This window comes from Catharus ustulatus, chromosome 8, assembly GCF_009819885.2.
Source record: "Catharus ustulatus isolate bCatUst1 chromosome 8, bCatUst1.pri.v2, whole genome shotgun sequence".
NCBI classification, from domain to species: Eukaryota; Metazoa; Chordata; class Aves; order Passeriformes; family Turdidae; genus Catharus; species Catharus ustulatus.
Window position 1 is genome coordinate 2,904,662 of NC_046228.1, and position 21,448 is coordinate 2,926,109.

The window sequence follows — 21,448 nt, forward strand, 5'->3', positions numbered from 1 at the left end:
ACCAGGATGGGGAGAGAGGCCACGGGCAGCTTGTGGAACCTTTGCTTTGCAGCAAAAACAAATTTAATGAGCTGAAACCCAGACCACACGACAGAGAGCTGTGGTTTTTATGCTTGTATTTATTTGCACAGTTACTCGTGGTGCTGGCTGGCACAGCCACAGAGCTCCAGCTTGTTACTCAGAGGTTGTTTTTTCCCCTCTCCCCACCCACAGACAGCTGGGAACTGAACTGAACAATCTTCTTTTTCTGCTGTCAGCCTGGCAGAGGATGTTTCTGGTGTTCATGGAATCAGCACCATGGTCAGAAATTTCCCTCATTCCTTACAAGAGGCTCTGTTGGTGCTTTCCCAGGCAGCAGGTTTAAAATGACACAGCATTTCTGTGCCCTGCAACTTCTGTTCTTTATTATTTCATTTTTTTACAACTGCATAGAGAAAGAAGTGAGTTCATCAATATCCACATTTGGAGAAAAAAAACCCCAGCAATCTCCAGGCTGCCAGCTACATTGGTGAGCTTTGACCTTCTGCAGCTTCCAAGGGTTGATTTAATCCCTGAGTGAGGCTTGGTGTGGAAAGGCTGGCAGGACCTTCATTACAGGGTCATGATACTATAATTACCAATAGCAAAGTGAAATAAACTCTGCTCATCCAGCTCAAACCACTTAATAACCACCAGAAATCCTTCACAAATCATTTTGCCTCTGCCTGCAGAGGTGGAAAATAGAGGAAGACAGGACTTTCTGCTTCAGTTTGTGGTGCAGTCGTGATAAATGTGTTTCCTCCAGAAACACAACATTACAATTCTCTTCTTTAAGCACCTTCTGCAAACCTCCTTTTAACTTGGTAGCTCCATCTGTTCAGCATCTTACACTCTGATATGTTTTCATCCATAAAAAGGTGCAAATATTGTGAGAAGCCAGTGGGGAGAGGGAGCAGCCATCTGAATCCCAAGGCTTGGTTGGATACCAAAGGCAGAAATTGAAGCTGGGTTTTGGTTTCCAGGCTGCAGATGATCGTTGGGTACCAGGTGTTTTCACACACAGGCTGCTCCAAGCCTGGCAGGGGATTGTTTCTTTGTGCTCCATGAGCTCCTTTTTCTTGTCAAGTGTTATTAGCTGGAGTTAAAGCTCGGTGTCTGAGCCCCGCAAGGACGCTGCAGATGTGTTTCCCTTCCTGTGGGCTGTTTTCCATCATCTCTGCATCATCACTTCTGAATTCAGCGAAAAAATCAGCCACACAAAAAGCTTCCAACAGGTGAAAGAGGAAGGGAAACACCTTAAAGTTTTAGAAAAAGCAGCTTTCCTTCGCCTCTTGCTCCTAAATTTTTTTTCACTCCCTTCCAAATTTACTACAGAATATGCACATGGCAAAGTTTGTCTCAAGCTGAACAGTGAGTGTGCTCACCCTGGAAAGATGAGGAGGGATCCACATGCTGAAAATGGAAATCTAACTTCTGCTTTTTTTGCACAGCACCTTGTCTAGATGCTTTTGTTGTTTGCCTTTTTTTTTTTTTTGTTATTGTTTGAACTTTAATGAAAAAGAATTGAAAGAATCCTGTGTGAGTCCCTTTTAATAGTGCCAGGTTTGAAAAAATATTCTGAACTCAGCAAGCTTGATCATAATCTTCCAAAGAATTTCAAGCTCTTGTCCTTCTCTCCAGGGAACCAACAGGTCACATTCTGTTCCTTCTGCGCCTTTCTTTCTGAATTTTCCAGTTTCAGCATGTAAAAATGTTAGAAGGAAAAGAGGGTTCCATCTTAAGCCTCACCAAGTTTTAATATTTTGTCCTTAATAGCATTAGATTGCTGTTCAGCAGTATATAGTATTAGTCAAGCTTCTGACTATGAAATGCAGATAATTAATTGAAGTTTTAATCTCTGAGTTTTTAGTGAAAAGATCCACACTGGCTGGAAGTTTTGCAATCATATTTGTATTTTCTTCTCTAAGAATGTGACCCTTTTTTTTAAAATAAAAAAAAAAATTCCTCTTTGAAGGCTTTCAAATTAAATCTTCAGGCTGGCTTAAATAAATGCTATGTTTTACCCACAGTTAGAGGCATACACACTTGGAAGTGGCTCAAAACATTTGACAAAATGTAGCATTAGTTGAAATGTTCTGTCTCTGCTAAAGATCAGGAGCACTGTAGAAATGGGATATTCTCAGCCTTTGGGCTATCACATCACTTGCTGCCAAGTTCTTTTTGCTTTATTTTGGCTGATCTGTCAAAAGCACAAAAAGAAATGCAGCTAGCAGGTCTCTGATCAGAGTTTCAGCCAGAGTTTCTCCTCATCCCCTTTTCTGCCCAGACCAATCTCCCTGTTGGAGCAGTTGAAATGTTGGTGTTGACTTGATGGTCTTGCTAATTATTTTCATGGAAAGAAAATATCAGTAGTAAAGAGCCCTAACAAAAGGCCTCTTAATCTTGCAAGAAGCAGCAATTATTGGCTGGAAATGAAAGCCACTCTTCACTGTAGAACAAAGGGATTAAATTCCAATACACAGACTAATGAATTGTTGCAGCAGTCAAACCAGGGAAGCAGATCCTTCACCTTTTCAACATTCCAGATGAACGGATGCATCTTCCCCCAGATATTCTGTAATTGGTCATAACCCGGAGGGAAATGAGCAGGAGACTGTGTGTGTAAAACATTAGAAGAGATGCTAATAGCACCCTTGAACTTGTGAAGTGCAGGGATGAATAATCTGCCTGCACAAGCTTCTCCAGCCCGGCTCCCACCAGGGAAGTTCCTTTGCCATCAGGACATGTCTCTGTCAGAAAAGAGCACAGCAGACAAGAACCAGATGCTGCCTGAACTCCCAAATTCCCATTTCTACCACCATGGCAGAAATGCCCCTTCTTCCATGTCAGTCTTTTAGGAGTGGATGTCCTGAGGGTTAAGGTGGGATGGGTTCCTTTCCTCTCCAAACTGAGTTAATAGCAACAAACATTTCCCTTTGCCATGTCAGGTCCTCTTCTTTACACCCAGTTTACAACTGGATTTTTTCTGTTTTCTTGTTCTCCATTGCAGTCTAACAGGCCTTTCTTGAAAAGAATTTTCTTTGGGGTCTCACTAGAGCGTGGACCCCTGCAGAAGGGGAGAGTTAACTTCCAGCTGGCCTTTGTCTTTCTGGTATTTGCCAGAAGTTTTTGTGTCCTAGGAGGATTGGCAAGAGGGCTATCACCTTGAGAAATCCTGGAAGAGAAGGAGTTCTGCACTGTCTGTTGCTCAGCACTGCCAGGAGAGACAAACAGCCCTGGCAATCCCACACATCCAAACTCTCCCATTAGCATGCACATCCAGCGCCGCTGTTTTGTTGGGCCTCATCAACATGCAGCTCACATCCCCCCTTCCCCCTAAAGCACCAGCAGAGCTCAAAGGAAATTATTAAAAACACCTTGTATGAGATGAAAGTTCTGATTAGGTTTTGTTTCAGGTGCGAAACCCGCTCCTGGGATCTGCTTTGAGAGAGTCAATTCTGCCGGAGACCCTTACGGCAACTGCGGGAAAGACTCCAAGAGCTCCTTTGCCAAATGTGAACCCAGGTAAGGCCCCTGCACACACAGCAAAGCAGCTGGGAGAGGGCTTGGAGCACTGGAAATGCTTCACCTGTTCTTTGGGTGTGCTTGTTTCCATCAGGGATGCCAAGTGTGGAAAAATCCAGTGCCAAGGAGGAGCGAACCGGCCCGTGATTGGTACCAACGCTGTCTCCATAGAAACCAACATCCCTCTGCAGGAGGGGGGAAAGATCCTGTGCCGTGGCACCCACGTGTATCTGGGGGATGACATGCCCGACCCTGGGCTGGTGCTGGCAGGAACCAAGTGTGAAGATGGAAAAGTAAGATTCTGGAATACTCCCCGACAAGGGGAACGTTACTAGCACCATTCTGCCAAGTGTTTTGTGCTTCTTTTTTATTTGTTTCTTTTCTTTTTCCCTCACAAAATAATTGCTTCTCATGCTCACACTGAGACAGATTTTACTCCCTTCTGGCCACTGTTCTGGGTTATAGATTTTCAGATGCAAATCTGAGCAATCTGATCTGGTGGAAGATGTCCCTGGCCATGGCAGGGGGTTGGAAATTGAGCAGCTTTAAAGTCCCTTCCAACCCAAACCATCCTGGGATTCTGTGCAATGCAAGTTGCTTAAGTTTGTGACTGATTTTTTGAAAACAGTTCCAAATATCTGCCCATGGAGGCTTGAGGTTTTCTGCAAAATAAGTACAGCAAAATACATTACAGGCTTATTAATGAATTCCTGAGTTCAATGTATTCCCTTTCCCAGCATCTCTGGGATTGCAAAATTGTCATTAACTTCACTTTAGGTTTCAAAATGTATTTTATCTTCTGATTATGGCTCCTCACTTCTTTAGAAAAACCTATCTCTGTATGCACTCTTTGAAAACTATAAACCCATTGATGCTCAGCCACCAAAACTGATTTTTGCAATTGTGTTTTGCAAACTTTGTGAATTATCCACTGTGAATTCAGCCCAGATTTCACATGGCTGTATCATTCTAAGTTTTCCTTTTGTGAGGAAAGCAACTGAGAAAGATGGGAGGCAGCCCTGAGTTTACAGGGGAAGGAGGAATGGAAGTCCAAGAGCCATTGAAATGAAGGAGGTTTCCATACCCCCAGCAGATTGCTTGCAAAAAGGAGGAAAAACAAGTTTTTGGATAATTTGTGGTAAATTCAAGTAAGCCTCTGAATTTCTGAATGCTTTTGAATTACTCTGGATTATCTCCCTGTGCTGGGAACAGGTTTGAAATCCATCCCCAGTGAAACCACAGCTCTGTTACAGGAAAACAACCCTTACAACATTTCTAAGTCAATCTGTTATAAAAAGTCTTTTCAAAGCACTGAGAAAGCACCCCATTATGTTTTACTAATGAGTATTTAATCTTGCTAATCTATCTAATCATACACATCCACACTATAGAATACACAGGCTAATACTTCTGAAATTGTATGTTTTACTTTGAGGACATTAGTGCATTTGTATTATGGATTAAGAATATGAATTTAAATATTCTTGGGTTTTCTCAACTGGAGATGCACAATTTGAAACGCAGCCATTTTAATGTGATCAGAATTCTGGGAGCTGCTGCACTGTGAATATTTGAATTGTGAATAGTGCTGTAATCAGACCATATTCTCTCCTTGCCTGCATGTTGATGCCAATTCACTCTAATTTCCTTTCCATTTTTCCTTCTCCCCAGGGGATAAGTGCCCTGATTAAGCAGCCCTGTCGCCTCCTTCAACACTATTCCCAGCTTAATGCTAATTATTGTGACTGACTTTAGTACTACTGAGCTGCACTGCAGTTAAACATGAGCAAAAAAATGTGCAGTGTGGGGCTTTTTGACCTTTTTTGTTGTCAACATAGTATAGGAACAGTTATTCCAGTCCTAATTTCTTCTTTTTTCAGTTTGGAGTAGGGTAACTTCTCATTACTGACGTGCTCATCAGTTGTGTGGTTGTTTGATGTTGTTATTACTCAGCACTAATCTTGCTTAACCTCAATTTTCAGCTCCATTGGCAGAGTAAAGTTTATCTGCAATGAGTGGAAAACAAAAAATATTTGCATTTTATTCCTGTGCATATGCTATTTGTTTACTTCCATTTCCTGTAAATATCAAATGTTAAAGAGGTCTGGTTTATATTTGACACCGAAAAAATTGTTTAACTTGGAAAAACTTGGAAAGATCTTGTCTTTCCTGGAAAACAGTGATGACCCCATAAAAGTGAATGACCTCACTTAAACATTCATGTGTCCTGGGTCCAGGTTCTGTACTGGAATTGAAAATATTTCACCACTGATAGAAGCAAAACTCTGGTAGTTTACACCATGAGGATCCAAAACTTTGCTCAAAGAATCATCTGCCGTGGTGAAGACACAAAGGCAGAGCAGGAACCTGAAGGAATCCTGCTCTGTGCACTCCTAGTCCTGAAAAAAAATGCAAATTACTGATTTTTAAATTGGCTTAAAAACCTCCCAAACCCCAGGATCTCCCCACTAGTTCCACTTGAGTGGAACTGGCAGGGTTTGCTTGCACAAACTCAGCATTTCAGCGCTACAAAGAGTGTGTGAAACCAGGGCTGGCCAGGAGAGCAGAATTCAGCTTGCTCAGATTTGGATTTCAAAGACTTTAAAAGGAAAATAAGAAGACAGCCAATCCTGGTGTCCATTGAGTCCATATAATTAAATATATTTGCATGCTGGGAAATATTTAACTGCTGAAAGAAGGGATATGATGCCCTGGGAGCACCAGCAGCTCTGTCCTTGTTAAATATATATTTTTTTATTTTCCAGATTTGCCTGAACCGCCGGTGCCAGAACACCAGTGTTTTTGGAGTCCATAAATGTGCCACCAAGTGCCATGGACGTGGGGTAAGCATCTAGGAAAACATTCTTTTACAATCCCTCAATAACCACTGGACAAGGAATCACTTTCTGTAATGGCTTTGGGATCTATAATTGCCTGCAATAGATCAGTCAGAGTCCCTGCTATACATTTTTATTACATGTTTCCATTTTCACTGTCCCTTATATGAAATCGTTTTTATTTGATAAAGAAATGTTTATCAGGCAGTAAGTATCTTGTTCTTAATTGACAGCCTGTGATACAAAGGAATATTGTAATCCTAAAGTAATTTGAAGTTTAACCCTCCAAGAATTCCCATTAAAAATCAGAAATGCAGTTTCTCCATAGATACAAAGAAGTTAAAATTTTTTAATTGAGCATTGGAAGCATTTGGATTGAGAGGCAAATGAAACAGCATTTCCAAAAACATTAAAGTAAAACCACGTTGATGAGTTTTGTTGCATGAAAGTGGCACAGAATGAAAAATGTGATTATATCATTTAATATCAGTGGTTTGAAACCCAGTTTATATTATGATAATGTTAATTATGTCAAGCTTTGCCTTATTAACCTTGATGTGCTGATGAGCTGTTTGTTTCTCTGAAAAGCTGTGGCAGCCACATTGGAAGACCCATAGAAACTCACTGTCCTCTCTGAGGAAAGATTTTAATTTGCTTTAACTTATTTTATCACCCTGAATTTGCAAAACTGAGCAGTGTTGATGGTGCTGCCTCTCATCATTGAGCTGGAATGAGCAGAGGCTTAGACTGGCATTTTTATGTCTGTACAAAGCAGGAACTTCTGGTGACTCCTCAGTGGCAAAATTGACCTCATGGAATTGTAAATGAGAATTCCTGCAGTGCTTTAATTTAAGAAATAATGCTTAACAAAGTATATGTTTAATTATCTTGCTGTCTTTGAAAAGTATATATCTTTTTTTTTTTTTTTTTTTTTTTTTTTTTAATTTTACATGACCACCACCAGTGTGAGCTCTCTGAATATTTTAGTGCTCTGCAGACACAGGCAGCACAGTTCTGGCCAAGCTGACCTGGCCAGAATATTGCATGTTCAGAGTAACCCAAACCCCTGTGAGCTGATTTGCGTCTTACTGAAAACTGATTTATTAATCTGTGCTGTGGCTTCTCCATGGTGGTGGCAGATCAGTGATGGTTGGGGTTAGCACAGAATTAAGGACCTTATTGGCAATGAGCTCCAAGCCCAAAAATCTTTATTTGCAAATTGATTTGAGCACCTAAATGTGACTGGGGTCAGTTTGGGGTCCCTCAGGATGAGACATGGAGGGGATGGAGAGTGTCCAGGGAAGGGAATGGAGCTGGGGAAGGGCTGGAGAATTCCTGAGGAGCTGGGAAGGGGCTGGAGAATCCCTGAGGGAGCTGGGGAAGGGATGGAGAATTCCTGAGGAGCTGGGAATGCTCACCCTGGAGAAAAGGAGGCTCAGGGGGGAATTTCTGGCTCTGCACAAGTCCCTGCCAGGAGGGGACACCGGGGGGATTTGGGATCTGGGAACAGGGACAGGAGCAGAGGGAATGGCCTCAGGCTGGGCAGGGGAGCTCAGGGTGAATATTAGCAAAACTTTCTTCATGGAAAAGTTTTTCCAGCCATGGTAGAGTTGCCCAGGGCAGTGTTGGAGTCTCCATCCCCAGAGGGATTTAAAATCCATGTGGATGTGGTGGCATTTGGGGACATGGGTGGCCTTGTCAGTTCTGGGGAATGGCTGAAGATCTTAGAGAACTTTTCCAGCCTGAACAATTCTGTGACTCCATGGTTCTGTTGATTCCACATGGACTTTAAGCTCTGTATTCATTACGCTTCTGCTTGAGGAGTAGCAAAAGAAAATGAGGAGAGTTTGGACTGTGGGACCTTCTGAGGGAAAAGCCCTGGATGTCCTGAGAGAAAAGTCATGGATGTCGTGAAGGAAAAGCCATGGACGTCCTGAGGGAAAAGCCATGGATGTCCTGAGAGAAAAGCCATGGATCTCCTGAAGGAAAAGCCATGGATCTCCTGAGGGAAAGGCCCTGGATCTCCTGAGGGAAAAGCCATGGATCTCCTGAGGGAAAAGCCCTGGATGTGCTGAGGGAAAAACCATGGATGTACCTGAGGGAAAAGCCCTGGATGTGCTGAGGGAAAAGCCCTGGATGTGCTGAGGGAAAAACCATGGATGTCCTGAGGGAAAAACCATGGATGTCCTGAGGGAAAAACCCTGGATGTCCTGAGGGAAAAACCATGGATGTTGTGAGGGAAAGCCCTGGATGTGCTGAGGGAAAAGCCCTGGATGTGCTGAGGGAAAAGCCCTGGATGTGCTGAACGAAAAGCCCTGGATGTGCTGAACGAAAAGCCCTGGATGTCCTGAAGGAAAAGCCCTGGATGTGCTGAGGGAAAGCCCTGGATGTGCTGAGGGAAAAGCCCTGGATGTGCTGAGGGAAAAGCCCTGGATGTGCTGAACGAAAAGCCCTGGATGTGCTGAGGGAAAAGCCCTGGACGTGCTGGCTCCCTCCCCTCTGCAGCAGGGTCAGGCTGTGGGTGTGATGAGCTCTGGGTGGATCAGACCCCACAGCTGCTCCCTCGCTCAGGCTCAAACCTCCCCAACACGGAGCACTGTGTCCCTACAGACAGAGCAGTGTGATAACAAAGCTCCCTGAGGGTCTCCTCAGCCCTGATCCCAGCTCCACAGGTTTCTCCAGCAACTGGTTCATCTTAGAGCCAAAGATAATTCCATCTGGGCCAGTGCAGCCCTTGGTGGAGAGGAGCTGACAAAGCTCCTGTGCAGGCAGGAGGAGCAGATAAAGCTGCTGCTGCTGGAAGCAAAGAGAGAACAAGAGTTAAGAGATGTCTGATTATCCCCATATTATTGATGTTGTCAGCTGGGGCAACTCCAAAGATTACCTGCCAAAGAAATAATGGTTTTTAGGATCCCTCTCACTTTGTGGCGAGTTGCTCTTTGCCACCTCAGTGTGCCATAGGCAGCTATCAGCACATCTCCTTTCTTCTCTAAGTTTTATTCCCCTCTGTTGTGTCACTGTCTGATTAGAAGTCCTTATCAGCCAGGGCTGCTCTGGGATGTTTTTTATGTTTAAGCCATTTGTCTTGTTTTGCAGGTCTGCAACAACAAAAAGAACTGTCACTGTGAGGCTGACTGGGCACCCCCCTTCTGTGACAAGCCAGGTTTTGGTGGCAGTGTGGACAGTGGGCCCATCAGGCAGGCAGGTCAGTGGGAATTCACGTGTTTTTTTTCCAGGATAAAGAGTGGAAATTGGTCAACCTCAGAAAGAATTATTTCTGCACATTGTTAATTTTACAGGATGTGATTATTCCGTGCCAATTTTTCCCCAGAGGGTTGGAACATTAGTGACCTCAAAGAGATGTTTCTGGTTTTTGTCTGAGGACATAACAGGACAAGCAGTCTCTTTACAAGCACATGTATAAACTAAATCTGGATGGGAAATAATGTCTGGTTTCACATGAACAATGCTATTCTAAACCAAAATGGATTCTCTTCTCTGCATCCCAGATGCTGCAGTAGTGGCAAAACTGAATTTATGACATCATGGTTATTTCCATGACAAAGCTTCCCATCATGATTTCACTACTGAAAGATCTTTGTTTTTAAAGATAGCAAAGAAACCCAGGTCAGGCACTGAGCAGGCCCTTGGAAGAAGTTATCTCCATGTGATCTTTTGCAGACAATAAGAGTTTGACCATAGGAGTGTTGATAACCATCCTGTGCCTTATCTTTGCTGGATCAATCATGTACCTCAAAAGGAAGAATTTCATGAGGTGGTTGTTTACAAGCAAGAAGACAACAATAGAGAAATTAAGGTATGCCCATTTTCCCTAATTATATTCCAATAGATATTAAGGAAGGGAAGCAATAAACACAGCAATTCTCATCACTGGGAATGTGTTAGAAAGAGCCTTGACAAAAAATATTCACCAATAACAGCAGTGTTTTCCCTGGGTTGGTTTAATTTCATTGATAGGCAGTAAATAATGCAGATATTGGTTTGAAGATATCCCTCTTTTCTTTTGGGATGAAAAATTAAGCAGCAATGGAAGTATTGCCTTTATTTTCATTTGCCTGAAACAGTTTCATTACATTGCGTGGCCTTTTATCTAAACTCAGCTGAGTGAGCTGAAACTTTCCTATTTGAGGTCATTACTGTTTAAATGTTAGATTCATTAGAATAGTCTCCTGGGTGTTACAAAGCTGCATTTCCACAGATTGCAGAAGCTAATTTAACAGACTACTGGTTTCTAAAAAATCAATATTTATTTTTATTCTTGCAGGAGTGCTAGACAATTTTTACTTTCCTTGTTTACTATAACCAGGCAGAAATCCCTTGCAAAATCCCATTCTGGAAAGAGGCTCCTGTTTAAGAAAATGTTACAAAGCAGAATGCTGTGTTCAACAATTAAATGTTTGTATTGCAGATCTGTGAGCCCAGCAAGACCTTCCAGTTCATCTGAGCCAAATCATGTTCATCCCACATGTGTTAGTAAAAACCTCATCATGAAGCCACAAAACACAACCACACAAAAAGTGAGTCCCTAAGCAATTTTTTTTAAGAAGTGGGGGAAAACCAAAACAAGATCTCATGTATTTTGGATCTCAATTTAGTGATTTATTATAATACAATAATTGCATGAACTTAATATCATGTAGGACTAACATTAAGTAAATGGGAGAGGATGTAGGCTTCAAAATTCATTTATGAGTTGCACCTTGAAGACAGGTGGAGATGTCCAGTGCAGAAAAGAAATAGTTTTGTCTCTAGGAAAGAAAATCAAGGGACTAACATGGATTTTAAAGTAGCAATAGTCCGGGTTTGATGGGGCTTGGAGCTCTCTGGTGGGAGCTATCCCTACCTACAGCAGGAGTTGGAATAAGGTGATCCTTAAGATTCCTCCAAACCAAACCATGCTGTGGTTGTGTGCCAGCTGTTGGAATTTATAACTTTGGCTGGATGGTTTTTCCCAGCGGGACGGCCCGCGGCGGCCGCTGCCGTATCAGATCATCGACATCAGCACCCCCCTCAAGACACACGAGGTGCCACCACTGAAAACACCCCAGCGAGTCCTGCCCCCCCTGCCCCAGCTGCCAGGCCACCAAGCTGGGCCTGAGAGACCCCTGCCAGCTCATCCTTCCCTGAGGTTCTCCCAGGTAACCATTGATTCTCTTCTATTCAATATTTACTCTGTGAGCGTCTGGAGAATGAAGTGTTTTCTCATCTTTCCTGCTGCCCTCCTCCCACTGTATTTCCTTTCTACTTAGTGTGAGTTTAGAACTGTGCTGTAGAAAAATTGCTTTGTGGCAAGTGGGGCTGTGACCCTAAAATTTGGGATCCTGAACTCTGCTTTCACCACTCAAAGACAACAGAACAAACACAGGCTCATCTCCAGCTGCCCAACCAGAGGGGAACTCCACGGTTTGTTTTTGGCACCTCAAACACAGAGAGGGAGTTTAGGGAATCACGTTGAGGATGTGATGTGCAAGAGCAAAAGTTGCCTTAGCTTGATGTGCCCTGCCAAGGGCTCCATGAACCACAGTCTGTTTTTCCAGGGCACAGACCTCAAAAACACTATTTCGTGTAGACACTCCTTTCTTTGCAATGTTTAAGTAGAGATGTTAAATATTTTATATTTTTTTATTTTTGACTAAGATGCATCTCAGGGTGATAGGGTAGATGAAGTTGTCTGTGCAGCTGTCTGTATTAAATAGTGCCTTTTCTTGTCACTGGCTGCTCCCTTTTGGTGGCACTTGTGGAGTGACTGTTTCTGAGCAAAGCAAGCAGCTATTCCTGTCCTGCAGCTGTGGTGCTGTCCTGGGTGTGGTAGGAGGTTAAAATGTTGTTAACACCAGGCTCTCACCTGCAGGAGCCCCGAGAGCTGCTCCAAAACCTTTTCCTGGTGATGGATAGGAGGAGACAGCTCTGAGACAGTGCTGGAGTGCAGGGCTTTGAAAAGGGATTGGAAAAATGTCAGGAACAAGCAGGGATGAGGGAGGCTGCCCAGAGAAGCTGTCAGGTTGCCCAGAGAAGCTGGGGCTGGATCCCTGCAATTGTCCAAGGCTGGTTGGACAGGGCTTGGAGCAGCCTGAGATAGTGGAAGGTGTCCCTGCTCATTGTGTCAGCAAGAAGTGTATCTAGATTTAATTTTTTCTAAGTCTGAACATTATATCACTCAGGTTAGACCAGCTGTTACAAGTCCAGCCAGGGTTTTATCTGCTTTTTTGTCTTCCCCTTACCGTGTTTCCAACCATTTTACTTTCCAGGGTAGTAAGAAAAGCTGATTCTTTCTAAAATAAATTTTGGAGAGAATCAGAAGCAGTATTGATTCCTGTTGCTTGTCTTTAGCTCCAGTGTTCATTTTCTTGTATTCTCTAACACTCTACACAATTCACAGTGGCCAAAGGGAAGATTTTAAGTGCAATTCTTAGCAGAGTATGGATGGAGAAAAGGCTTTCCAAGGAAAAGGAAAAGTAACCATTTCTCATTCTGATGCTGCACCTGCCCCAGCCTCAGTGCACATCACAGCAGCCCAGGGCTCCCCTACAACTCATGTTCCTAAATCCTTGTGCTCCAAATCCCAGCCAAGGTGCCAGGTGGAATACCAGACCTGCAGCACTATCATTAGCAAAGACTGACAGATCTGAAACTGCCAAAAAGCTTTTCAGCTTGGCAGCTCAAATGAATTGTGACAGTTCCTTCATCAAGCAGAATATCACCACTTTCAGTCTCTGCACAGAGCACAAGTAGGACAAACAGGGGATCAGCTCAAGGCAGCCTAAAGGATGAGCAAGGATTCTTTCAAAATTATATCATAACCTCAATATTGTCAGAAACAGCTACTTTTTATATCAGAGGGACCCAAAAAAACATTGTGTAGGGAGAAAATCTTTCATTCTCGAGTTAATTCTTTTCTCTCAAAGCTTGGAAGTAGTAAATTAGCTTAAGAATGGTTTGGGATAATAAATATAGATACTACTTCATGTATTGCTTCAGCTCTCTCTTGGAAGTACATCCAGAAAGTCAGCAAGAGGAAAGACTTTAAAATCATTGCTACATTCAGGATTTCACCCAGATGCTCATTGCTGCAGGATGGTGCTGTAAATTATATAAAATTTCCCTTCAGTTGTAAGTAAAATAGTTAAACAACAAAGGCAACACAAAATAAACTCAACCAATCAACCAAACAGAAAATCCTCAGCGAATTAGCTCTTGCCAAGTTTAATATTTAATTAACTTTTGACTGAAAAACAGCTTTTCCTTCTTTCAGATGCTCTTGCAAGACAAACAGTCTTTATTTATGGGCCAGATTCACAGTCAGTATAAATCAGCAGAGCCCCAGGTGAATCAAGGGAACAGTGCAGGTTTTCACTAAGTGTGGGCTCAGTCCATGGATTTGGTCTCTTCCCCTCGATTTTGTCACTTTTAGCATTCAGTTGCTGCCTCTGACACTCTCATGCTCTTATTACCAAAATATATCTCATGTTTTACAGAGCATCCTAATGCCAGGAAGGAGAACTTTGTGGTTTTACTTTGTCCTCAGTAAAACTGAGCTCAGCTCAGCTCAGCTCCTACTCCTTTTGCCACAATTATCCTGGGAATATCTCTCCTCTGTAGACACAGAGGGCTTTCAGTTGCTTCTTTAAAAATCAGTGGAAAAAACCTGAAATTTCATGCACCTGATGTCTTTGGAGGTGCTCAGTATGAGAATTGTGTTTTTTTCATTCCAATATTTTAAACAACACTTCCACAAGCAGAGCCTGAATGCCTTAGGTACCAGGTTGTGGATATAAAATGGACAAAGAAATCCATCCATGAACTCTTTGTGATGTAGGGCTGAAGCTTGGTGGGGAAAGAGCTGGAGAAGGGAGGAAGAGCAATGAGGGAAGCAGAGCTGTGGTGGTGCCACGAGCTGTGCTGCAGATTCCCAGCACATCAAAGGCTCTGCAAGGCCCCACACAAGTTAACACACAAATCTGGATTCTCCTGTGGCACAGAAAGAATAGAGAAGACCCTTCTGTAATCAGTCTGGGGATGGGATTTATTTCTTCCAAGAGTTTTTCCTCTGTTCCTGAGGTTGTGGGTTCCTGGTGGCGTCTCATTTCTATCAAGTGCTGCTCCATTTTGCTTCATCTCAGCCACCATTTATTCTACATTTTTATCAGAATTCCCTCCCTTTTTAATTTTTTTCATTCATTTATCCTTTCCTATCAGCTTTCCACATTACATTTTCTGTCAGAACACTTGGCTGCTTCCTCCTTAAGGATCTTTTAACTTCAGGACATTTTGAGTGGGAAATTTAACAAATAAATAAATCAGGCATTGGGCCTGTGTACCCATCAATACCAGTACTTGTTATACAGAGAATTAAGCAGAGGGTGGACATTATAGGCAACTTTAAAATGCAGGTTTTGGCAAATTTGAACTTATTATAGATGAGATTTACTTAAGCTCATGTATTTTCTTCCTTATCAAAATGCCTGTGGATAATCAATCTGCATTTCCTTCTTGAAAGAGCAAATATTTGCCATGGAAAGTAAAAAAACAAAGGAATACTCAAAACAAATGATGAAAAGTTGGACTTTATTCAGGAGCAATTCATGCTCTGATTGCTTGTTTGGATCACATCTTTCAAGGGATCTATAATCAGATTATGCCTGTAAGCCCTTCCTGTTTCCTTTAACTTTACTGATGATACTTATGGCAAACTAAAAATAAGGAATAAAACTCCCTGGGAAAAGCTCTGCAGCTCCAGTAGTAGAAAGATCTGAAGTGAGTTTGGGGGTGAACTGGAGAGGTTTTGTGTGCCCTGAGCAAGGCACTTAATGTGTCCCAGCTCCATCAGGAGGAGCACAAAGAGCCAAGTTTCTGTTTGCAGGGACCACCCAGAGCTGCCACTGGCCCAGGCTGACAGCAGCTGACTTCTGGTCCTTATTAATGGAGCCTTTAATTCCACAGAATGAAAGCACAGCAGTGGCTCTGAAAAAAAAGTTCCACAGATGCTCCCAATCCAAACCAGAATGGGCCAGTTTGGTTTTGTGGTCATCTGAATTTCCATTTTAAAGTAATGTTGATCATTCCCACCTTTCTATAGAGCTTCTTCTACAAAGTCATGGATTGAATCTTTGCTCTTCTCATTTACCTCCAATTAAGCTTTGAGTCCAGTAGAGATGCACCCTGCACTTCTAGAGTGAATAATCAAAAGGCATAAAATCATGAAAATAGAGTTTGGTTTAAAATGCAAGTGCCAGATTATTAAAAATAAGTTACTTTTTAGTCATTTAAACTTACCTGGTCATAACTGATTAAAAAATATCTTCAATTTAGGTTTACAGTAGGTGTTAGGAAAATTGTGAGGAGGGGTGATGTCTCAGTTTTGCCCAGAGTTGTGGCTGCCTCCTGGAAGTGTCCAAGGCCAGATTGGATGGGGCTTGGAGCACCCTGCAGCTAAGTTAAAAAAAAATAAATCTAAGTTGTAGATTTTGTATTTTCCAGATTCTGTACTGCATTAGTATATAACTGTGAACTCCATATAAAGTGTTAAAGGCTCTCCTCCCAGCTCAGACATAAAATCCTTTTCCAGCCCCAGCACCAAGGACAGGCTGCAGCTCCAGCCCCAAAAAGTGCAAACAGGGAATTGAGGAGAGAATCTGGGAGGATGGGACTGCAGAGCCTGGAGCTGGGATTGGACAATGAACCCAAGGTGGGGATGGAACAGAACTGATCAAAGTGTGAAACTCCTGACCCAGGGTCCATCCTGGGTGGAGTGCTGGGCTCTTGCACTGCCCAGGGTGAATCCTGGGAAGGGTTTTAATAAATCCCTTTATTCCTTACTATAGGAATACTTTATTCCTTTATCACTGCCCAGCCCCTGCTCCAGGCAGCCTCTTTGGGCATCTCAGGGGGCAGTGGGAGATGTCCCTGCCATGGCAGGGGTGGCACTGGCTGTGTCCAGGCTCCCTGCCAAGCCAAGCCAGCCTGTAATGGCACAATTCCATGAATGCCTGTCCTAGTTTGGAGGACAGGTGTCTGCTGAGAAAGGCAGGAGCCTCTCTTTGAAATGGAGAATGTAAACCCCCTCCCTCCAAATTATTATAATTTTGAAATCAAGGGGCTCTCAGGCAAAGATATGGGAATTAGGAATAACAGTTCTTTACTAGAGAAATTAAAATAGAAATACAGTACTACAAAGAACAAACCCCAAACCCTGACACAGTCAGAGTACAACCTGACACCCGTCAGGCAGGGTGTTGGCAGCAGTCCCATCCCATGGTGGCTGCATCCTCCTGCAGTGACAGATGTGGCTCAGTTGGAGCAGTGCTCCTGTACAAGGTGCAGTTTCCCTCCGGAGCTCCAGTGGGGATGTGGAGAAATCCGGTTTTCCTCTGGAGTCCAGTGGAGAAAGGGGCTCCCTTAGTGTCCCAAACCCTCTGTTTTTATCTTGGTAAGAAATGTTGGGCTCTTCCCCCTGGCTGGAGCAACTCCCAATGGGATGCAGTAATTTTATCAGTCCCACAGTGGGACTCAATGGCCATGAGCAGAAAATGACTGGCTGGAGGAAGGATGGGTTGTGAAAAGATAAAGAACAATGCCCTGCCTGGTTTCAATGGATGCCCATTAGCAGAATATCTCCCATGGAGATCAGGATCACTGCCCCACCCTCAACAGATGGTGATAGAACAGATTCCTTTGATCACATCCTGTATTGTAACACAAGACAATGAAGGGTTTTCTGTGCACTCTGAGCACTGACAGAGCTCTGTTCCCTGCAGGAGCCCCCCAAGCCCAGCCCCCCTCGGAAGCCTCTCCCCGCTGACCCGCTGGGCCGGGCGCGCCAGGCTCCAGGCCAGCCCAGGGCTCTGCCCCACGGCACCCCTGCCAGGTCAGTGCTGCTGCTCCATCCCAGCTCCACCTCACTGCTATGGGTGCTAACATGGTGTTGGTCATGCTGCAGTTCTTCAGTGTGTAACTCCAAATTCCACAAGCGCCAGCTGCTGCTTTCCCATTTTCGTCACAATTCCTCTCCTTGGTGATCAAGGACACCTCACTGTCCCAGGCCTTGAGAAATGTAAACAAAACTGAGTTTTGGGGGGAGCAAATTGAGGTAATTGAATTTAAATTGAATTTAACTGAATTTAAATTCAGTATCCCAAAACTGGGGTAACTGAAGCTGTAATTGGAAGATTAACCCCCAATATGCAAGTGGACCAAACTTACAAAAATATGAAAACTTGTGACCCATCATCCATTTTTGGGTGTAGTGCCTGGGACGAACTTTGTATGCCCAAAATGTACCTGAATATATATGTATGTGTGTGTATATATACATACATACATACATATATATATATATATATAAAATATATATGTACCTGAATATATGTAAATGTACCTTCAATATATGTACCTACTTCTTATTCCCTTCATTTTGTCTGGCCCCTGTTTTTAGACAATCCCAAAAAGCTCTATCAATCCTAACACCTGGATTTTAGCACTTCAGCAGCAACGTGCCTACAATGGCTCAAGGAGCTGCTGCAGAAGCCACTTCCAAGAGAATTTGCAGCTCTAATTTTATTTATCATGCTGCCTCTCACTGGGAGTGCACCAGCACAGTTGCTCTCACTCCCACAGACTATGTGGATTTATAATAATTGTGAAGGTTTAACTGTAAACACCTGGCTGCACAGTTACAAAAACTAACCAATAAATAATAAATTTTCTCTTCAGTCCCCTCATCTGAATTAGGCTAAGAACTGAGTGCTGTTAAAATCAGCCACCAATAAGAGCAAATTCCTGATCACCCATTTCCCAAGGAAGCATCAATTGATATAATCTGAAAATAATATCCAAAGGATTCAAAAAGCATAGAAATTGTACACTTCAAAAATATAAAGTATATTTGAAAAAAATAATCAGGAAGTGGAATAACTAAACTCAGTGGGTTCAGTCAATGCTGTTTTCCTACCCAGTATTCCTCAGTTTCCTGTGAATAAAGTGAGCTCCAAGGAAGATAAAAGTGGTGGTTTATGCTACGAGAATTCTACCAGTAAAGCACTTAAATGCTCAAAAACATTAAAAATAGAATCAGCATAGTCTCCTAATATTTTAGCAAAACTACTGCAGAAAGAAACTTTAATTAAACTCCTGACTGTCCATTCCAGTCAGATATTCTGAAAGCAGCAACATTTCAAGCTGACTCCCAAACTTTTTGGAGACCACCTGGAATTCTGCAACATTATTGATATTTCTGATCAGGTACAAAATGGATGAGCACCCAAAAAAAAAATTGAGAATTAAGTAACAATTTGCTGTTTTCTTTCTTTCCAACAGACCTGCTCCCAAACATCCACCACGGGTATCCAGGTGCAGCAACACTACAGATGTGAAATGAGTAGAAAACCTGACACCTTTATTTTAAAAAGTGAAGACAGAAGTTTGCACTATCTTTCAGCTCCAGCTGGAGTTCATTTCTATGACAATACTTAGGATTTTTAATGTTTAAAACAGCATTATTTTTAAGAATTCTGAGCTACTGCCTTTGGTGCTGTGCTGTGCTATGGTGCTCTGTATACTTGCTCAGGTACTTGTAAATTATTAATTTATGTTGAATATTTATTACAGTGCAGTGCACTGTAGTAGATATTTTTACCATAGCTGAGTTTTCCTAAAAAGGAAACTTTTTTTTTTTTAATATTTCACTGAACTTGAATAATTCTGCTCTATTGGTCCTATGTAGATTTCTTAGTTTTGATCTATTCTTTAAGGAGTGCTGATACAGATCAATGAAATGTGTAAACAACTCCATCTCAGTGGTTCCTAACCAACTTCTGAGTGAATATGGCAGGGTAAAAAAACAAAATCTGTCCTGGAACTTGGTGAATTGCCTGATACCTGCACACAAGGTGTACCCTGTACCTAACCAGGGGCTCACTCTGTGTTTGCAGCTGTACTGTAATCTCAGTTTGCATGTTACTGTTTGAGATCCTGCAGAAACCTCTGTGCTGAAAGAGGATGCATCCACCTGGGAGAAGTCCTCTCACTGAAGTACTGTATATCACAAACCTGTTGGTTTTGACCTCATTTTCCTCAAACACAGCCTGGTTAGTACACATTGATGCAGATATCAGGCCTCCCTGTGCCATCTCCTTTTTGATGCTTTGGTAATTCAATTCAACCATCTCATTGTTGTCCTGATTAGACTGGCAGTGCATGACACCCAGGGCTGGGGGGAAGCCAAGAATTGCAAAGAATTATATTTTAAGAATCAACTTTTATATTATTTCCTTTTGCCTCACCGCTCTGCTTATCACCTGTATTTTGCATATTTACTACTGTTTTGTATTTAACTTCTACAACGTTGCTCCTGGTTTCTTTAATTCCCAAATCAAAATGTGTATTTTAATACATAGACTTGGATTATCCAAAAAAAAAGAAAAGAAGTTCATCTCTGCTCTGTGATTACACCTGATCTCTTCTGTGCCTTCTCAGTAGCACTGCTGAACAGTTTCACTTGTAAAAACAAGAATTTCCAAACACCAGTTGAAGCAGAGGGAGAAGGGACTGTCACCTTCAATAGGATGGTTTCCTCATTGCTTGTGGTTTTTGTTTCCTTAAGCAAAAATAAAAGCATTGATAGAAACTTGCATCTGGCTTCAGAAGTGGAATTGTATTTCATTTTCCCAGTTATTCCCCCTCGTAGCAACACAAGCTCCATGTTTATTGATAAACTGGACAAACCAAAACCAGCCCCAGCTTAGTTTGGTGCTGGACAGCAAAGGAAAAACTTCACAAATGTATTTCAACCCTTAAAGCACCCCCAACAGCAGCAAAGGGCTTTATGTGTGGGGAATCACAACAGAAGGATGCAAACATCCCAGGCTCAGCAATGTGGGGGAACCAAAATGATATTTTTTATGTATTTACATATTTCTGCATTTAAAACAATCATTGTTTTGTACCTGCAGTAGGGGGTACCTCCATTTGAAGCAGCCACACGGGCTGAGTTTGCTTGTTTGAGTGCTCCCATTTTATCAGAATTCTTCTGCAAACTGCTGAAAACCATCAGGTGAAACTGTGAGTAGTGAAAGGTGACATGGAATGGCTGAAAAGTGTCTGTAATCAGCATCAGGAGTTCTGGATTTAACAGGAGCACCTTAGGTAAGACTGCACAAATTTAACATGACCAACCTAGGCAGGCTTCAAAGCACAGAAAATGGAAATATCATACAGGGCACCCACACCACGTGTCAAATGTCTTAATTATTCCCACTAAAACAAGCACAGGTAGGCAGTGATTTGGAATTTAGTCCTGCAGTTAAGAAAAACATATTATCTACAAGTCCTACCATCTAAGATGTGGCTAAACTTTGAGATTTCTAGATGTTTGGGAAAAAAAATAAATCCCAATTCTCTGTCTGAAACAAAGGCAACAAAACCCAAAGATCCTGTAAAAATTAATTCCATTACTTGACACCAAAAAAACATCTTATTGAATAGCACAGGCTGATTTTTTTTTTTTTTCATAGCAAAATGTGGGTGCAATGGAGGTAACAGCCATAAAATGTGGAATCCTTCTAGGTTGCAATTTGAAAAAATATTTATATATATATATATTTATATTTATATTTTCAGATGCAAAATTCTACAGGCAGAAAAGGACCTGTAGCTTGGGGGTGGGATGACAAAGATGACACCAAATAACCCAGCAAATCCTCCTTTTGTTTAGGGAAATTTTATCAGTAGTGGCTGGTTTGAGGTGTCTTCACACCTAATTAGTGCCTTCATGATTAGAAATGCAGATGGCATGGAAAATTCCACTGTGGAAAGCAGGTGAATGCTTTTACATCTGTAAGGGCAGTGTAAGCAGATAAACTCCTGTGGGATGGAGCAGGGTGTGAAATCCAAGGTGTGCTCCTTGCACAGGCACGAGTCTGTCATCAGAAATTCAGTCCTGTCATTATAAATTCAGTTCTGCCATTATAAATTCATCTACCTCCCTGCTCAGCAATCTTTGACTTCTAAATCACCTTTAATAATTAAGGTTACACCAACCTTTAAATCCTCAC

General features: G+C 42.3%; 1 protein-coding gene across 1 annotated transcript in view; it reads left to right on the plus strand.

Moving 5' to 3' along the window:
- Positions 1-20,026, plus strand: part of ADAM12 (ADAM metallopeptidase domain 12) — a gene marked incomplete at its 5' end in the record, with an annotated part of 173,682 nt that extends 153,656 nt beyond the window's left edge. Inside the window, 9 exons of the mRNA XM_033066008.1 lie at positions 3,435-3,543; positions 3,638-3,836; positions 6,309-6,386; positions 9,477-9,585; positions 10,062-10,197; positions 10,810-10,918; positions 11,357-11,539; positions 17,156-17,265; positions 18,714-20,026. Of these exons, the coding sequence (XP_032921899.1) occupies positions 3,435-3,543; positions 3,638-3,836; positions 6,309-6,386; positions 9,477-9,585; positions 10,062-10,197; positions 10,810-10,918; positions 11,357-11,539; positions 17,156-17,265; positions 18,714-18,774 (1,094 nt within the window). The remainder of the gene's footprint in view (positions 1-3,434; positions 3,544-3,637; positions 3,837-6,308; positions 6,387-9,476; positions 9,586-10,061; positions 10,198-10,809; positions 10,919-11,356; positions 11,540-17,155; positions 17,266-18,713) is intronic.
- Positions 20,027-21,448: the final 1,422 nt, after the last annotated feature.